General features: G+C 43.7%; 1 protein-coding gene across 8 annotated transcripts in view; it reads left to right on the forward strand.

Annotated features, from left to right (window-relative positions):
• FOXN3 (forkhead box N3) overlaps positions 1 to 20,205 on the forward strand; it is a 379,439-nt gene that overhangs the window by 262,515 nt on the left and 96,719 nt on the right. For all 8 annotated transcript variants that reach the window (XM_076003781.1, XM_076003778.1, XM_012773976.3 and 5 more), the window contains one exon: positions 1,987 to 2,051. In XM_076003781.1, the coding sequence (XP_075859896.1) occupies positions 1,987 to 2,051 (65 nt within the window). The remainder of the gene's footprint in view (positions 1 to 1,986; positions 2,052 to 20,205) is intronic.

Genomic DNA, 20,205 nt, shown 5'->3' on the forward strand with positions numbered 1-20,205 from the left:
ACAGCTCCGCAGAGTGACTATAGAATAGCGATCAGCGACTTAAGTACATTAGAAGGATGTTGTAGGAATCTTTAGGTAGATTTCTATCATACAGAGAATTTCCCTTATTTAAATCACTGGATTTACCCAACGTTCTTTCCTCACATTTGCGCCATCCCTGGTGTCTACTCAGTTTTCAGCCAAATCAAGGTCAGGATAACGAGGAGATTTGGGTGGAAGTAAGCTGGATATTGAGGCTTCTGCAGTAATACTCAATTATTGAATTCTCTAGAAGCACCAACTCCTCCATAATGAAGTCCTCAGTTTTTAAATATCTTTATAAATCATGTGATTTGGTGTTGGCAACACCGGCTTGCTGTTTCCTGCTTTGTTGTAAAAATAAGATGGTAAAATCCTGAGAGCTTGCTGGGATTGTTAAAAGATAGTCTCAAGTATTTTAATGCACATTATTCTTCATGCAACTTTGAGCCTTAAAAGCCCCCAAACGGAATAGGATAGGAATCAGATGGAGGAGCAGTCTGCTTGCTGTTGTCATCCTGAGACCCAGCCGGGTCTTCTGTTGTCTTGTGCAACTCCTGGCCACTCAGAGGTCACACCTGCCAGGGCTGCGAATTCAGGGCTGCAGGAAAAAACAGTAGCTGAGACGCATCATTCTAGTTTGATTTTAGTCAGGCGGCTCCAAAACAAAACAAAAAGCCGCATTAACATCAAGGTTCACTGTATGTGTATTCTAACACATTTGCTGTTATTTTGATGCGTAATGGTATTTTTATGCTGTAGCTCTTTTCTTCTTCCCTCCTCAATCATGTAATGTGTCCGTAGGGACACACCTGCTACACTATTTGTACCTCTGGTAATGAAATTCCAGTTGGCAGAATGTGTCATTGGCATTTCTCCTTGCTAACAGTATCGCTGTCCTACATAACTAGAGACCCCGGTTGACTGATGAAGCATTCATAGTGTATAGCCTTCAGATTTCTCTGTGTGTGTGTGTGTGTGCGTCTGTGTGTGTCTGTGCGTCTGTCTGCCGAACTTACAAATGTATTTCTGAGACCAATTATTTATCTCTTTAGTGTTGAAGATGATTGGTAATGCATTAAACCAATTATCATTTGCCATATACTATTTTGGTGTAAGTAATTCATATTATTACCTCTTGGTCTGGATGTAGTTAACAGTTTTGACTAAGTGCATTCTAACATTAATCTAAACCAATCCTTGATTTAGAATAACCTATTTTTCCACTCTAAGGTTGTTTCACTGAGACTAGCTTGGTTATAAAGTTTTCCACCGAATGTCTTAAAACAGTGAAAATGCTCATTTGTAGATGCAGTAAGTGTCTTTGTGATATATCGATCTTTCTTATTTTCTTGCCTCTCCTGTTACCAGACTGTGGGTGGTAACATAGCTGCAAAATGTTTTATAGGGTCTGGAGTGCAACATTTTAAGCCAAGAAATTGAAAACAGGATACGAAACAGGAGAAGTGGGGGAAGGAGGAAGTTGGTCAAGGTCATATCTGTGTATTAAGGATTTCGTGGTAGAAATGCCGAGAAAGGCAAGTTCGCATTTGTAACAAGTGGTACCAGGAAGTGTCAGAAAAACCACTTGGTCCCAGAAGACACAGATAGGAGTTCTTTGTCACTTAAAAACATTTATGAAATTATGAACAGGTTAGCAAATATTCTTCAGGTATAAGCTATGCCGTTGAACCGTAGGAATTTGCTGTTCTGTTTAGGTGACCTACAGGTGACTTCAGTGCCCAGGTGTGAGCAGGATCAAGACATGTAGTCAGAATGCTCACACACGGACAGGTCCTGCACTGTGAAATAGGAAGCCTGTTTGTAATAAAACCAACCTGATGGTTTTTAAAGAGACATTTTCAGCAGCTGTCAATAATTCCTACGTGGGGAAATGGTGTGAGGGCATTTTGAGGGTGAGCGAGTGCAAAGGAGCCCACCCTAATGTCAGTTTCTCTTGTCTTTCAGCACATCAGGTCCACCCATCTGGCCGGGCAGTACCTTCTTCAAGAGAAACGGAGCCCTCCTCCAAGGTAGGTCTGTCTCTAGGAGCACCTCCTCCTGTCCCTCACCCCCCTGTCACCAACTCCTCTGTGCTTGGTGTCAACCAGTTGAGTTCTGTCCTGTTTAGGAGTGGTTGCTCTTTGGAGAAGTGTGATGGTTGTGGGTAGGGTCTGTTTGTCCACTTCTCTTTATGTCTTCCTACTCGGGTCTCTTGGTTGCCGAGAGTTGTGAGTCTGAAACTAGGCCTCTAAGGAACGTTTCTCTGGCCTGCTGTCAAAAGAAAAGTCTAGAAGTGATCGGCTTGCATTGGTGAGATTGGAGTTACGTGGCAATTAGGACGTGACGGTAGCATAAACCGGGCTGATAAAAGCAAACTCCTTTCCGTATTTCAAATGCGTGGGCGGACAAAGGATGGTTTGGAGGTCCTGGCACTTTTGTCATCGTGGAGGTGCATGCATTCCTTGCTGTGTCCCTTGATGTCCACGTGTGCCTGGAGGGTTGGCCCCGGTTTGTTCTGAGGCTCAGAGTGCAGTCACCCCTACAAGTGCCATCTGCAGTGACACCCTCGCTGTTGTCCAGCCCATGTTCAGCTGCCTTGTACTGCCGTCCCTATGCATTGTGCCCAAGGAATTCAAATTGCCTTTGATCTCTATTTTTGCTATTACGTTTCTTTCGAAATGATCAAAGCTGAAGAAGAATAAATGGTTAAAAATAGTAAAAAGATGCATTTGAAATACTTTTAGAAATCACTTTTGGGTTGTCACTGACTTGGTTATCTGTTCTGTAGGTAAACTGGAATTGACTGGCTCCCGGGGGTCTTCCAGTTTTCTGTCCCCTCCAGGCTCTGTAGGTTGGCTCAGAGTCAGGCTGGCACCTGGGGCCAAAAGCAGATGGATTTGGCTGTACTCAGAGCTTTAGAACCATACTGGGCTGATGGTGAGGGATTTTAGTGCCTTTTGGTTGGTTTAGAGCTACTTAGCCTTTTTCCCTGAAAAGTGCACGCCAGGGCTGGCTGTGTGTGAAGCAGTAGAATATAAATATGGTTGAGAAGAGAGACATTTATCTTCAGGTTTCCAGAGTAGCTCAAACAATTGTGAGAGATGTCATCACATTTGTGTTGTTGATTTATAGGCCACACAATTGCATATTGTGTCTTTTTAATAGCCTGTGAAATTGGGAACTTAAGAATTTCATTGCATTTTTGTTTTGTACAGGTGAAATTTCGTCAGGCAAGTTTGGTTAATCCTAATTTAATAGCCATCGTAGATATCCTAAATGTTTACGAAAATAAAAGGAACTCCCTCTGCTCTCAAAAATTAATACCTAATTTAAAAAATTCTGTTCTGTTCTCCCTCCCTTCATATAGTGTAAGTGGAATCTGATTATAATCAGCCTTTGGGTTCTTTTCAAGTGAGTTTCAAAGTTCTGTGCATCACCGTTTCTCCTAGAACTACAGCAGTGATATGAAGATCATTCTGGTTGGGATTATTTTGAGAAGAGGAATTTTATTTTTATAGAGCCTTTTCTTTTAGGATTTCCATTCATTCAGTTCCACATTAGCTAAGATTTGCTGTAAGCATATCAGGTTTTTTGTTTGTTTGTGTGGGGCAAAAACATGAGGGAGATATCGATGTCAATAAAGTTCCTGAAGTTGAGTGAGACCGTGTCTCTGTGTAGACTGCTCTCCCTGAAAGGGTTAAAAATTCCTCTCGTTGCTCCAGGCACGGGGAATTGAACTAGTACAGATTTCAGATGCTTACTGAATCTACATCTAATTAAATATAACCATTCATTTTTTTTTTTTTTTTGTACATTTGAAAATCAGAAGAATCTTGGCGAGACCTTAGGAGTGTGGGCGGGGATTTGTGAACGTTAATTCTTTTCCATGATGTTTCTTCATTTGCTGTATCTGTATAGAGTTCTTGAGACACTTCTGCTGTGATGAGATTTTTTTGAACTATATGGGTGTTCATTCTAATTAATATTTTTGTGTTCTTTTTCTGCTGGTTTGTACTGGGCCATCCAGAAGTTGCTAAGGCCCTAGAGCAAAAGTTTTGAGAATAAAGATATGGCTATGTAGAGAAGGTCATGCTAGTGGAAGGTTAAGGTTAGAATCAAGTAGCAGAAAATGTCCCTGAGTTACGCTCACTTACTAATCTTTGTATTTTACATTTCTGGAAATTGTGGATACATTTCTTCTTTTCCCCTATAGCAAGTGGGAGGAAATTTTTCTAGATAATCAGATCGGGAAAGAACTGTATTCATAGATTCCAGCCTCAGGGATTTGGACTGAGGGCAAGTAGGACTGGGATACCTGTCCCCACAGAACCCAATTCCTAGAAGTAGGGGAAAAGCAGTTTTGTCATGTGGGGTGACACAGCAGCCTCTTTAGGATGCTGGGGGCCTGGGGACTGACCAGCAGAAGCCAGCCTGAGTTATGGGTCGTGAGTTATGGGTCACAAGCAGGACTGCCTAAACCAGGGTGGCAGAAAACTCGCTGTGTGGAGTGGCCCTATGGATTGAGACTATAAAGATACGGGATGGGAAAATGAGCAGATGTGCCCTGAAGTAGAGAGGAAGGAGACTTATTTTTGTCGGGAGGGTGGGAGCAGAGGGGCTGTCACTTCTTGGAAGAACACATACTTGAGCAAGACCTTGAAAAACAGATAGATGTGGGTGTGTGGATATAGAAAAATAAATAAATAAATAAATGACATCACAAGAAAAGGGAACAGCCAGGGCACATGGCATCCCAGAGAGCACTGCCGCAGAGACTTGATGAGGTAGGTGCAGAATGTGAGTGTTGCCCAGATACCTGTCGATAATGCCATGATGTGCCCCACGACATGTTTAAGAAGAATAATGCAGTTTCTGGAGAGGAAAGAATGGAAGTTAAAACCTGCAATGAAGTTGAAATCAAAATGACATAATAGTTACAATGGGGAACCAGTTTGTGTGTTCTAATAGTTGTTTGGTTTCTAGTGGAAACGTAGTACACTTGTTTTTTCCAGCACAAAACCAATTGCAAGAATTAACTGCAAGTACTCGAGGTCCTTCTTGGACTTCGAGTGCGGCGCCTGTATTTTGGTTCAGAATCACTGGCGAGAGGGGCTGCTGAATCACCTCTCAGTTTTGAGGATAATGGGGTAAGATTTGGTTTGGATTACACCAGGCATGAGTACTTAACATAATTGGCCATTTCATCAATTCACAGTATTTATTTTAAATGCCATTTAGGCGGCTAGAGACAGTTTCAGCAGGCTAGAGAGCACTTCAGTTCCTGTACAATGGAAACCAAGCAGAGCATCACGAGGGGACAAGCTTATTGTTCAGAGGGGACGCAGGGTGGGTCCAAACAGAAGAGGGTGGCTTATTTAGAGCCCTGCAAGAGTGGCCAGCTGACAGGTGTCCCCAACTGTCCCTTCTACATGTATCTGCGTCTCTGTGTTACGGTCTCTATGTGTTTGAAATGCATTTTTTTGTTGTTTACTTAGTTTAATAATCTCTTGTATTTTCTTAATGAATGAAGTCTTTTTTTTTTTTAATATTTTCCCTTTTCCAAACTCCCTATCCTCCTCTCCTCTCCCACATTCTAGTCACCCATCAAACTTAAATTTAGGTTATGTTATTTAAACATCACCCTCGGATGAATTATTTTAATGAGTCAGTGATTCATAATTAAAGACATTCCTCACCCTTGGTCTGACCCTTCTTCTGGTCCTGATGGTTTCATCCTGGTACAACTAAGGCATCTCTGCTCTTGTTAGCTTCATGCCTTGTATTAATATTTGCTACAAGCCATGCCGATTTTTCCTTCCACTTCTACCCTCTTGGCCTTTACAGGCCCTGGTGGTCTCAGAGCCCGCCGTGGAGTTTTGTTCAGGGAGACGCTGCTGCCTTTACCACTCTATGCCGGCTGACCGTGTTGGCCCACTTTTATTTCCAGCTCTTGCTCTGAGCAGGCCTTCCCTGGGCCTGCCTACACTACCCCACCTGCAAGCATCTCTTTATTATGCATCTGTGTGTGCCCGGCATTGGGCTAGGCTGGAGATAGCCAGGGGAGGCCCAGGGCCTCTTCCAGCCCATTCTGTGGTCAGACCACTCGTCCCAGCCCTTCTCGGAAAGGGCCGCTCGAGCCACCTCCTCCAGGAAGCCCAACCGCCACCAGCACTGATGAGGCCGCTGGTTTTACAAACCTTCCCAGCTACTGACCTGACGCCCTGCTGCCCTTCTGGTCTTCCCTCCACTATCCTTTTCTCCATCACTCCAGTATTGGGGCCCCTAATTATGATCCACTTTGTTGCCCTATGATGCAGTGGTAGAATTAAAAAATTCTGTAACATGCATAACAGATTTTTATTTCCATTCACTTCTGACGACCCACTGGACAAGCTCACACAATGGAAAGAAATCCTTAAAGGTATTTTCAATGCACAGAGCGAGGTCGTATTGCCACCTGTCCCCCTCCCCCACCCCCCCAAAAAAAATCAGGGAAAAGGAAACCTGCTCCTTTGCCCTTAGGTGTATGTCGTTCCTACATGTGTACACATGTGCGTGCAATCTGTAGAACGTGTGTAAAATCAGTTATGGTTGTTAGATCACTCGCTTTGGGGAAGGCTGGTTTCCCATGTTCTCTGTGGGCTTCATGTCCAGACTTCCCTGGGAGTAATACTGTGTGTCACCCGCTCTCCACAACCCTAATGCGCTCCCATAACTCTGCTATGTACTTTTACTGCTGAGATGTGTGAGATATCTCACGTTGGTTGTATTTCGTGCCATGCAAAGCTCAAGAGCCAGCGCTCGGTATATTGTTGGAAGGAGCCCTGGATTCCAAGTCAGGGGGTCTGGGTTCTGGTCTCAAGCCTGCTACTTGGTGAACTTTGTGACCTTGAGCAAGCCACATGGCATCTCTGGGGCTTCATTTTCCTCACCTGTAAATTAAGGACTGGAGCTGAGGGACGGCAGAGGCTCCCTGTCGAGTACCAGCTCTGATCCATTCTAGCAACTTCCCTAAAAATAGGTGGAAATGGATTTTTGTGGCTTAGCTGTGCTCAGTGGAGAAGAGTGTTGCCTTCAGCCGGCCGTGACTGCCGTGGGTCCAAGGAGGGGACAGGGGGTGGTAGCAGCCTGGCTGAAGGTCCCCATCCTCAAATAGGACGACATTTCAAGGTCTCATGGATCCTAGGGAGGCAATATAGTATACTATAGATTTGGACGACCTGGAAACAAACCCTGTCTTAGCTTCTTGGGCGATTGATTTAACTTCTCCGTGGGAATTTGGTGAATTCATATTAATAAAGCACATAGAACAGTCCACGGTAAATTCTCAGTCAAGGTTACCTGTTACAACATTTTATAAAACTGCAAATCTTAGGAAAATAAGGCTAAAATCCTCCGAATGGGGTTTCCTTGTGCTCGTTTCCCCTTGCTGGGGCAATTCTCGGGGTGGGGCAAGAGACAGGGGCGCAGATCCTGTTGGATTTGCACATAAATGTGAAAGAGAGTTTGTTCATATCTTTATATCAGACTCCTTTGAGTCCTCATAAATAGGGCTGCTCCCTTGACGAGTCGCCCCACTCACAAACCCCAAGCCATCCTCCTTACTCTGAAAGTATCTGTATACAGCAGGCACACAGGTGGCCGTGTGACAGGACACAGGATTTAGTGCCACGTCAAGCTGGGGTTGGATCCTCCCTCTCTGGACACCAGCTCCTTCTTTGAACCTGGGCCTCAGGTCTGAGTGTCTGTAAAATGGGGCTACGAGATGTGTTTCCCAGAATCTTTGTGAAGGTTAAAGGACAGTGAATGTGAAAACATCCAGTGTAGTGCCTGGCACCTCACAAATGCTCTCTAAAAGCTAAGTCTTTTGACCTTTAATGTTTCATGCCTCAGGTTTCTCCTCATTAATCCTTGCCAGGTGAAAAGTTCCAGAAATCTTCAAAGGAGCTTTCTCCCAAACTCCTCTCTTTTGCGTGATTGCTGTTCCCAGTGCCAGCCCACTGGCGTTCCCTTTTGGATATAACTGGGATGTCACCCCTGGACTTGCGTGTGTGGCCACAGCCGCTGGTCTGGAGTCCAAGCGTTCATTCCCGTTCTGCACGTGGGTGCCGGGCTCTGTCTGTGCCTGGGCCTTCCCCACCCGCTGCCTCCCCATTGGTCAACTGTGCAGCCCTGGGCTCTTTGGCTTCCTCCATCTAATCTGCTCCACAAGCTGACTCTTTTGTCCCTTTGGAAACGAGGGCATCCACCTAATGCATGAATCTCCTGGTTCTTGCCCTCAGGCACACCCATTAAAAACAATTAGTAATAACAGAAAAGGGGGAAAAAAAGAAAACCTCTCTACATTCCCCCTTAAGTCCTAATTGCCTTCTGTCCTCATTCGGCCCCTGGGCCCTTTGGTTTGGGAGGGGGGTGTCTTTATTCTTGGCATCATTTGTTTTATTGTTCTGCACGGAGTTATTGTAACGGTATTTATGTAACTACAACAATGAAGTCAGCTAGCTGCTTTTGCTTACAGTCAGAGGTGAATGTAAAGGGGTGCTGCTCAGCTTTTCTGACATCTCAGGTTTCATGAGGTCACTGAGAACATGCTCTTTAGTTAAAAAATGTATAAGGAAATGCAATTTTAAAAGAAGACTTGGGTTAATTCTGATCTTCATCATCTCTTAGAATCCAGACTTCCCCAATCTCCAGTCACCTCCTTCCCCGGTGGCTACAGCCTGACATGGAATCAGAAAACACCAGTCAGATACCCTGCATTTTGCTATCTGACTTTAACTTCAGCTGCTCCCTCTACCACTGTCTATAGTGACCATTTTAATGAAATCCAGTGTCACACACAAAGACAGTGGCAGTCCTGTGGACAGAAACAGGGGCATCCGAAGGAGCTGCCGGCTTGGTTGGGGAAATGAAACCGAGTACATTAGGAGCTGCCCCAGGCCCGGCCCCTGCTGGGTGTGTGGGACCAGATCTCATGTTTTAGGAGAACTGTCCCACAGGAGGTGGAAACTGAGGCTGGACATTGGAAGCAGGAGGTCTGGCCTGAGAGGAAGTTTGGGAAGTTGTTAATCTAGAAATGACCGTTGAAGTTACAGGCATAGATGAGGTTTCTCCGGAGTGTAGAACGGAATAGGGGAGAAAGGTTCAGAGAACTGACCCCCATGTGGAAGACCTAGATTAATAGTAAAAGAATGGTAGTTATGACCAACAGCAACGGAGCAGCTGCCGCTTAGTCAGAAACTGGGGGAAATCACTGAAATGAGAGGCACAGAGTTTCAGGACGAAGGAAGAGGCAAGAGTCCCCTCGTAGAAGGATGTGAGGCAAATTTTAGCAAAGAGTTTTTATTTGTTTTTTGGTTTTTTAATTTTATTTTTTAAATAGAGATGGGAGTCTCGCACTTGCTCAGGCTGGTCTCGAACTCCTGAGCTCAAGCGATCCTCCCACCTCGGCCTCCCAGAGTGCTAGGATTACAGGCCTGAGCCACTGCGCCTGGCCGCAAAGCAAGTTTCAGGGTCTGTGGTTCTGTGTTAGCATGCCCCTTTCTCTCTCCTTGAATTTGTCAGGACATTTTAATTTTTTTCCCCTAGCATCAATTCTTCTCCTCCAAATAACATCTGCTGCCTTTACTATTAAAATATGTTTCTGTTAGGGAAAACAGACAATAATATAAAGATGAAAATAAAAATTACTCATAATTTTCTCATCTATCTGTAATACCTATTGGTTTTATTTAATTGAGGTGAAATTCCTATGACATACAATGAACGATTTTACGGTGGACCTGTCAGTGGAGTTTTACCCAGTTCCAAAATCGTTTCATCACCCGAAGAGGAAGCCCCACACCCACTGTGCAGTCGGTCCCTCCACGCTCCTGGTCCCCAGCCCCTGGCAGCCACCAGTCTCCTTCTCGTCTCTGTGGATTTACCCATTGTGGGCGTTTTGAATAAATAGAATCGTATAAGATGACCGTTTGTGTTTGGCTGGATATATTCTTTATATTATTCTTCATTCCAGTCCTGTGTATTATTACTCCCATTTTGCAGGTGGGAGAAATGAGGCCGGAAGCAATTGCCCTGCTCAGTGCTCAAGGTCACAGAGCCAGGGTCAGACACCTGGACTCACCCCAATCTTGGGTTCAAAATGAGAAAAATATTTCTAAACGATTTTCCATCTTAGATATTTAGATGTCCTATGGTGTTTTGCAGACTGGGAATGAGCGAGAATCCTGTTATAACACTTAAAAGCAATTTACAATAAGACAAAAAGATGGAAATGAATACTTAACATTGTCTTCTTTCATTTAAGTAATTAAGATGCTACATTTTTCTTCCTTGTTCCCACACATGATGGTTTTAAACAGTTCATTTTGTGATTTTTAAAGACTGGATAGAGAAAAAGGGAAATCTTAAAATTAGTCATTCAAAGATTAATACAATGAGAGAAACCCACCCCTTAATAGAATGAATATTTTATTTTAGTCTACATGAATTTTGTATTAGTAGGTATAATTTTGTACCAATTATAATTCATCAATAGAAATATTTCCTTATCGTTTAATTTTTTGAGCATTTAAAAATATTTTTCTAGTCTATTAAGTCATATCAGTTAGATGATAAATATAAAGATTCAACAAACCTCAGATCACATTGCACCATGGAGCTTGCTTTTATCAGAATGCTCCGTCTTAAAACACAATTGCAAAAGTCATTCCCCTTGAAGTTGTGTTTCACTGTGCTTGGGTGGAAGTCTAGAAATATTTTTATGCAATTGCCCAGAGATTTAATGATGAAGAAGAATTTCTTAGAACATATTCTGAGCAAGCTGTTCACACTACATCAGAAGTGGACTTGAAATCATCCACTTAACAAACTGCAAGAGGTCAAGTTTGTGTTCTTGTTTGATTCCCCTGACGACCAGAAGGTAGAACTGAGAGCTTCCGGGTAGTACCTGCTGCAGTGCACATGGGAGATTGGGCATGCGTGCGTGCGGGCGGGCGTGCCTGCAGGTGTGTGCACACGCATGAATGAATGTGGCTTGTGCACTCAGGCTCCACCACGGCCCAGTGTGAGCTTCCAGAATAAGTCTCTCCTGCCACCCCCTCTGCCTCCCTTTTTCTGGTGTTCCCACTCACCCAGCTCTCCTGTTGGCCTTTCTGGATGATGGCACACAGGCCACAAGTGACCTCTGCTTTCAAATCAGGTGTACTCGAGTCCATCCCCTGCCTTTGCTGCCTGCCTAATTGCTCTCTGACTTTAGAAGAGTTTGTAAACCTCTTTGAACCACTGCAAAATGCAGAATGTACCAGTCTTGCAAGATTGCTGTAATTATTATAGGATGGATGAAGATGATGATCTGTGTGGCGTCTCTGGAACTTAGCAGGTGCTCCAACAGCAGGTGTGGCTGCGCCTGACTTCACTGTAGGGGAGGCAGCATGACTGGGAGAGAAGAGTGTGAAGCTTGGAGCTGGCCAGCCTGGGGTTCCAGGCCAACCTCTACCATCCACCAGCTAAGGGATCTCGAGCAACTCCTCTGACCAGTTTGAGCCTTCGCTTGCTAGTCAGTCAAATAGGTAGTAGTGCTCACTTCGTGGGATTTTGTGAGAATAAAAGGATAACATATGTACAGAGACTTGTATAGTGCCTGGTGATTATTGGGTGTTCAATAAATAGAATTAATTACGTTTAAGATAGCCTTTCTGCAGTGTCCTACAATTTCCTAAGGGGTATAATACCTTTCATTCCCAAATAACAACAGATGAAGCAAGAATAATGAAAAAAAAAAAAAAAGTATAGCATGAAGTTATACCTTTAGGAATGCTTAAGACTGTTTTCAGTCTCTCTGAAGCTCCTGACACAGGGATACCCATGGGAGGAGCAGAACCTGAGTCCTGACTAGCTGTGCTCCTGACACTTCTGAGCGACTAAGATCCTGCAGAAATGTGGCAGAAAGAGAAGGTTCCCTGTGGATGGATTGGAATTGCGTATGATCTGTATTCCTGTTTCTTCTTCTTAGTTCCCCAGATTGTGCCAAAATACAAACAAGATTGAGATATTTGCAAAGATTAGTTTCAAAGACCAGCAGGAGGGGAGAGAGGGAGAGGCAGAGAGACAGTGAGACAGCCAGCTATACTTGCAGTGACAAGGAACTTCAGAAAATCACTGAAGGGATCATGCTGAACTTGTCCTTACCTCGTGGTCACCATAACATGCATTGGTAGGTCCCTCTTTTCTTGGGCTGTGATTTTTTTTTTTATGGGCACGATCAGGCTGATCTGATTCTGCTTATTTGACACAAATTGCAGTGGGGAGTTAGAACCAAAGGTCTTGACTTGATGACATCTGCCCACAGAGATGCTCTAACCCAGTGTCCTGGTTGTAGATTCATTTCCCACACTTGGAGCAGTTTTATGAGGATGTCATGGTAAGAGACGAGAAGCCTGTGACATCTAAAATGGCCAATTCTGTGTTGATCACTTGCGTATTGTATTTCTCAGTCTCTACATTTTGCCGTGGCTTGGAAATGAAATGGTTATGGATGAAGTTTTCTCTTTTAAACTTTTGCAGCCATCGTGGGCCCAAGTTGGGGTGGCTCATGGGGAAGATGGGTACCAGTAGCCATATCAGGCCATCCTTTTCCTCGGTAATACCCACTGCTTGTCCCAAATGGGAGGTACCAACTTCCTACAGGAACTCCCTAGCTTTAGCAATTAGTGACTGGTTGAGGGATGGGCACGTGGCCCAGCCTAGGCCAAAGTTCTGCCCTGTACTTCTCATGCTAGATCCAGGAGCTCTAAAGCATGGTCTGGCCTCATAAGCCAGCCCACTGGAGAATCCACCAGTGTACAAGAAATGGCACCTCCACAAAGAAGCAGGGTCGAGGGGTCACCTTACCCTTGCCCTCCCTGTGGTTGGATTAGAAGAGCCCCTACATTCTCCTTTTTACTTAAATCAACTCGGATTGGGTTTTTCTTGTGTACAACCGAGAGTCTTACTTAATAAAGAGTCTCTGAGTAAACATTATCAGTTAAACTAAAGATACATCACTGATATTTTTGTGTGTCAGTGAAACATCAGCCTCTCTGTTGTCCTGGGAGGCCCATTTAGTGGTTTGGCTGTCCCTTGGAAGAACAGAGGGTGAGTTTGGATAGCTTTTCAGAGATGGTGACTTGGCTTAAACAAAGTAGGATCTTGGTAATACCACTACCTAACATTCATACACCCCCTTAGAGCCATAAAGCACCGGCTTACACATAATTTCATTTACTTCTTGAGAGATAGGTTTTTGAAATAGAACACATTTTCTGATTGAGCATCTGATCTTCCCCTCACTACATTTTGGATTCATTGTGAACAACCTCGAGTCTCATTAGAGGTGTCTTAATTTTAAAAATTAAGTTGGGAACTAGCAAGTGAGATTGAAGAGGTTATATCTTTGGTTCTGAACTGGATTTTCATTACTCAATTACTCTTCAAATTATACTGATTTAAGATGTGATTATTATTATTTTTCCCAAGTAGAAGGGAAAATGAGAGACATGCAAAGGCATCCTCGCTATTGGTAATCTGAGTTTCTCATACCTCGCTCATTGGCCCAGCCCCCAGCGCCTCCCCTTCCCCCACTCCCTGGTCATGCAGCCACTTGTATGTCTTCCCAGTGCCAGCCCAGCTGTGACCCCAGCAGTGCCTTGCACGGTGATCACGTGTTTGCCACGCTTACTCTCCTGCAGCAGTTCCCATGTTTATGGGACACCAGCTGTTAATTCTTTACTCTTCCTTGGATGTCTAATTTCAATACAAGATTTAAATTGCACCATCTACCCCCAAGTCCCCACTACCTAGCTACCCACAGAGTCAAACACACTCACCACAGCTCTGCCTGGAACACTTTTCCTTCATCTTCCCATCTCCTTTCCTGCAGGGAGTAAGATAAGCTAGCTAAAAGGGAGATGGCGACTTTTCCCATCCGCATCCTCCTTCATCACATTTCTCCTTTGCTTTCGCACATCCGTGTGTCACGCGTGGACGTACTTGCTGTGCCCTTGCTCGTGGCCTGTGCCTTTGGTGTGGCCTCATTGCTTGGTGAGTTGGGCCAAGTGAATGTTGTTGCCATTGCTGCAAATGTAATGGCACCTCTTTTGTTGGAAGGGTGGGGTGACATTGTGATTGCAAACTGCACAATGGACCATGTCGCTGCAGGTCAGGAGGGTAGAGTTAGGAGACGCAGCCACGGCAACCTCGCACCGCACAAGCAGCGAAGTCTTCGTGACTCCTCATTTCCTTCCCCTGGGATCAGAGTCCTGTCATGTCCTTGAGGGTGCAGGTTTTCTTACCTCTGCCCCAGCCCCTCTCTGGGTACCCGGCACACGGTTGGAAACTAACCAACGTTTACGAAAAGTGTACTTGTAATTCACTGTTATGGACAGAATTCTGTCCCCTCCAGAATTCTTATGTTGAAGCCTTCATTCCCAACGTGACTTAATTAGGAGATATAGAGCCATTAACGAAGTAATAAAGGTTAAATGTGGACATAAAGGAAGAGCCCGAATCCAACTGGTGTCCTTAAAAGAAGAAGAGGCACCAGGAATATGTCCATACTGAGGAAGGGTCACGTGAGGACACAGCAAGAAGTCAGCCCCCTGCATGCCAAGGAGAGCGGCCTCAAGAGAAACCAAACCCGCCAACTCTGTGGTCTAGGACTTCTAGCCTCTAGAACTTTGAGAAAGTAAATTTCTGTTGTTTGAAATGCACTAGGGCCATCACCCTTGTTGTGGCAGCCCTAGCTGACTGACACATTCACCAGCCGCCCAAGCATCTTGTATCTCAAAGTTGGGTCTCTAGGGGTCAAATTTGGCTTCTAAGGGCAGGTTGGGAAGCTCCCAAGGTTGGTTGCTTAGGGTCAGTGTGCAGTAGTGGGCAGTTGCGTCCGTCTCCCATCCTCTTTCACCACCAGTGAGGTAGGTCTAGTTGAGGCTGTCTGTTTCAGCAGTTCCCACCCTGCCGGGGAAAGTGAATGTCATCATTAACTAAGATTCTGGGCCTCTGGGAGATTATTTTAACTTGACTGACATCACTCTATGCCCTGAGACTGTGGCAGTTCTGTACACCCATGAATAATAGCAATTATGGTGAAAAGAAAGCTTAGAAGAGTCTCAGATAGGAAGCTGTGCATTCTAGCCTTGGATCTCCACTGACTAGCTCTATATACTTGCATGTGTCTAACCTTACCTTTTTGCGTCAGTCGCTTTGTGTTCTGAAGCAGCTGTGCTGCTGTCGTGGACAGCTCCTCTTCCTTTCCTTGGGAAGGGACCCTGGCTTGCACCTGGAGAGCCCTCCATCCCCCAGTCCATCTACCCAAGTGCTTCCAAATGATGTTCCCACCCCCAGTGTAAGCCAGCGCGCCCCTCCCAGTCCTCTGGCCACCATGATGTTTCTGGGTGGTCACATGATTGAGGCTGTTCTAATTACAGTGATTCTCAGACTTTGTCCTGGGAGTGCCAAGGAAGTGCTAGACTCAAAGCTGGTATTTGTAGTTTGGGGGGCTTTCTGGCAGCCACTGATGCACAGAGGAGCTCCCCAAGCCTCTTTCTACCAGAGATGGATCTGAGTGGGGGGCAGGGGAGACAGAAAATAGGTCTTGGTCAATGCCATTTGGAACGCATCACCACCCCTGGTTTTCCTAGTCACGGGGGATAATAAAGTCTTTTTTATTAGATTTTTTTTTCTCTCTCTCTTAAGATGGAAAGATTCCTAGCTGAAAGAGCTATTAACTCCTGCCCTGGACACCATATAGGATTGTCACCATGCAATTTCTAAGTGAGATAACAAATGCAAAGGCTGTGATGTGTAGTTTGAACACAAGAAATTATTATTTGGAAAATCCAGTGACTAGTGGATTTTCCAAATAATAATTCCAGTCTGACCCAATATCAAACTCTCTGAGTATCTGCCAGGAGACGTGTACATCCTTATCAGAGTGTCACCTGGTAAGGAATGAATAAATGGAAGCTGTCGTTATCATCATCAGTAAGAATTAATGCAGCAGTGATAATGAGAGAGATATAGAAGTCTTTCAGAATTTTGATTTGATGGTGAAGACACCCGCATGGAATCCTACTTGAGAAGGAGTTTGTTCTATTGGAGTTAGGTGAGAACTAACACTTTTATGGTTTGGAAAGCACTTGTCTGCTGAAACTGAGCAGAGCCCATGTAGCTAAGTTCCTGATGGTGGCAGCTCACAGGGAGTCGTTGGGAGCCCACCCTTCGGGTTCTCCTGCTTCTCTTGGGTCCGATTCTCATCTGATCGCCATGGCTCGGTGTTGCCTCAGTCAGGGACTAAGTACAACAACAAGCCAAGGTTCCGGTTATCCCTGGGGTGCAACGTAATGACCAGGGAGGACGGAAGGAGGCTGCTGAGCTCCCAGAAGCCTTCTGTTTGTTCATCCGGGTGCTGATTACATGGGTAAATAGCTTGGGAAAATTTATTGAACTGTACACATAGGAGGACTTGGCTGGATATAGGCAAAAAGTTTCAAAAATGACTGGGCAACAACAATTTCATCACACCTATTTGATTTCAGATTTTTATTATGCATGTGTAGTGAACCTCAGAATTCTTACATGATTAAAAAATAGGATTGTCATAGATTTTATTAAATCAATGTGGTAATTTAGAGCTGGATGAAACACAAAGTAACAAGGGTTTCTCTCACAATTGAAGCGTGTTTTATTTAGGCCTTCCAAACCTGCTTGTTATTGATATCGTTAATACAATATTTAGATTCCATTTCGACCGTGCCAGCTGGCAAAAATGACCAAAATGTCAATCTCCCCTAAGAATTGATTTTTTTTTTTTTTTTAATTTATGGCCAGAGAGTTAGGTTCACAGATGTCAGTTAAGATGAACTTGTGTGACTATAAGTGAAATCAGGGGAAAAAAGAAAACTATTAAGGAAAAACTTTGAGAAGTCTTTGCCAAAGTGCATTGGTGAATCATACAAGCTTTGAAATTTTAGGTAGATGAAAGTGGTTTCTCATTCCCTCATAGTACAATATCTTGATGGATAAATACGTTGGTGACGTAATCATTTTAGAAATTATTTAAACCTTGAAACTTTATAGCAAGCATTTTGCTAGTGAAGAAAAAACATTGTGCTTGAGAACTTCTGAGACTTAAAAACAAAGCAGGCCAATTTCACTGAGATTTGTAATTCCCGATGGAATATATACTAACCAAGATCTTTTTCATCCTGAAACATATATAATTATAAGTTGTACCTTGGAGATCGACTTAGAAAAGAGTACCCTTTCTGTACAGAATTCATCAAAATGATTAAAGTGTTCAGTAAAACCTGTCAGGTGAGTGAACCGTTTGTTATCTTCAATTAAACAGCACGATTCCATACATCAGACCTTTGTAAATACTAAGTGGTTAAGGCTGCCTCTTAAGTGTTCAGATCTCTTAAGAATGTATTCTAACAATAAAAAAAGAAACCTTTGCATTATTTTTATATTAAGATATGGATTTTATGTTGAAAGTGTCCCTGAGCCAAAAGCTCTGATCTGTCATATTTCAGAGGCAAATATGTCTGTATTCGTTTTTCCAGAAGATTTAAGGCAATATTACAATATGCTTGCCCTTTTTAGCTAAGATTTTGTACCTGCAAGTCTTGGTTTTGACTAGTTTGACTCTTGAGTTCTTCCTGTTTAGCATATTTTCCCTGTTCTAGTTCATCTAATGGAAAAGGTGCTCACCCACTGTTTTTCTTGGAACAGGGTAATTTACATAGTATTTCCATGTGTCTAGGATCATTATCTTTGTGATAGCAGCAGAATCCCAAGATCACACTGGCCTCTCGTTTGTATGTGTTGTGTGTGCAGGGACTTAGATTCCTGGAATTTCAGAGCTGGGATGTTTCTTAGACGCTGGCCACATCCTGAATGCACAGACAAGTCACCTGGGTCACAGGCAAAGTGGTAGCAAAATCAACCCCTCCCAGGCCAGTGCAGCTCTTTTTCCTGCCATCCTTTCAAATTGGAGTAAACCCTCCTTCTGCTCTTGGTATATTCAGAAATATGGAAGGAACAGAAGGAAACCCCAAACTTCAGTATATATTGTAACAGAAAGCAGGAATTTAAAGCTTATCCTACTGAGACCCGTCCCTGATCTTGAATCCTGGCATCTCTACTTCCTATCAGTCTTGTATCTTTCCAGGTCTTCGTTTCTCTGTGTGTGAAATGGGAAGTAAGACCCACTGCTGAGGTCTCAGGGAAGGTTTAAATGGTTTTGCGTCAGTGTCTGGCATATGAGTAAGCACTCTGTTCTTAGAAGTTACCACCTAACTCTTTGGTGGGTCTGGCTCTTCTTAGGTTCCTCTTTGGAGATCTCAGCCATGACCAAGGCTGACCCCAACCCAAGGGTCAAGATAAGATTTTACAAACATACATGCACACACACACAGGCAAAAGACTGGAGAGGTATATGCAGAAATGTTAACCGTGGTTATTTTGAGATGTGGAATTATGGATGGTTTTTATTCACTTTATGCTTGTCTCGCTAAGAATGTTTTGGTTATGCAACTAAAATATATAAAAGAACAAAATTAAATTTTATAGCTGCTAGTTTATGTTTATTAGAATATTATTAAGGGTTAGCCCTTTAAAGATCTGAGCAGTACTTGTAAACATATGAAAAGGCAGGGTGATTAAGACTCGTAAATATTAGAGGGTAGGGAAGCTTTAAATTGCACCCCTCCTGCGCCTGGTACCTTTGCCTGAGAATTCTTAACTTTTTAATAAGTACAATCCATATCCTTAAACTGTTACGTGAAAGAAATAACAACTATCAGCAAACAATGAAAACCGCCTTCAGGCCCTATTGCCCACATATGTGAGCCCCGGGACAGCCCGGCCAGGCATCCTTTGGCTGGTCCCTACCCTTCCGGTACAGATGGGCTGAGTTAGTGCTAGCAAGGAGAGGGAGCCCCTCTCACCAGTCACCCCAAGCACAGGGCGTCTCTCCACCCTGCCCAGCGCCCTGGTCCAGGTTGCCACCCTCCCAGAGTCTCCAAGAGTCCTGGTGACATCAGGAGTGGTCCCGGCTCTGTGCCCAGGAGAGCAGATCTCAAATAGGTACGGGAAGGCATTTCAATGGCAGGTAACAGTCTTTTTGATCACATTTGGAAACAGATAGCATTTGGGTAGTCAGTTCAGTTTAAAAGTGTGGAGGAGGGGTATTTATCATATATTCCATAGTATGCAGGCTTTTTGGGGTTCCCAGGACTTTCAAAAATTATTACGTGTTTTTAAGCAGCTAGAATAATGTTCGAGTATTTTAAATGATCCATTCACATGGCCCATTCCAGGAGGCTGCAGACTTCCACTGTCTACTGTTACTTACATACAGTTCCGTAGACAAACCTGATGCATTTCTCTACAGACCAGAAAGTTAGAATTTCTGTGTATGGATATGCCGGTTGAGAGTAGATTCAGAATTGCATGTCAGGGTTCCAGATTTTGAATGTGTATGGTTATTTTTATTTTACTTAAAATTTTTCCTAGTCTTAAGACATATTTAATATGCAGTTCAGATAGGCTTCCAGATGTTCTGTGACAACTGGAGGCGGAAGTAAGTTTTCTGTAGGGGAAGTTGACCCCAGAGCCAAAAAGTTTCTGCAGAGCCCGTCGTCTCTACTTTGCGTTCATTACCATCTGCTTTCTAGCCGTTCTGCTGCAAAGGGCTGCATGTCAATGACTATGTTTAATTAATTTGTCTAAGGTAGCCCACCTCATTCCGAAAAGAATCTGCAATAGCTTACAAAAATGCTTTGTAGCTCGAGTTTGCTTTAAAAAGGAAATGCAGAAATCATGACAAAGGGAACATAAAGGTACGAAACCCAAGATATAAGGTAGTGGATAACAATATCTAAAATTAATATTATAAGTTCTATGTATTGGTTTAAGAGGTGGGTTGCTCAGTCATGAGTTTGGCTCTGAGCTTCCTAGTGGCGGGGGCAAAGAGAGAACATGATCATTTATATGGTTTAAATGTTCAGAAGATTAAAAAACCTACTCATTACCCAAGAGGAGCATAGAGGTTCCTGGTACTAAGACCTGAGAGATGTCTATAATTTAGATCCTCATAGAGAAAGACAGAGAGAGATCCTTGGTGATGTAGCAAGATGCATC

The sequence above is a fragment of the Microcebus murinus genome, chromosome 6 (assembly GCF_040939455.1).
Source record: "Microcebus murinus isolate Inina chromosome 6, M.murinus_Inina_mat1.0, whole genome shotgun sequence".
NCBI classification, from domain to species: Eukaryota; Metazoa; Chordata; class Mammalia; order Primates; family Cheirogaleidae; genus Microcebus; species Microcebus murinus.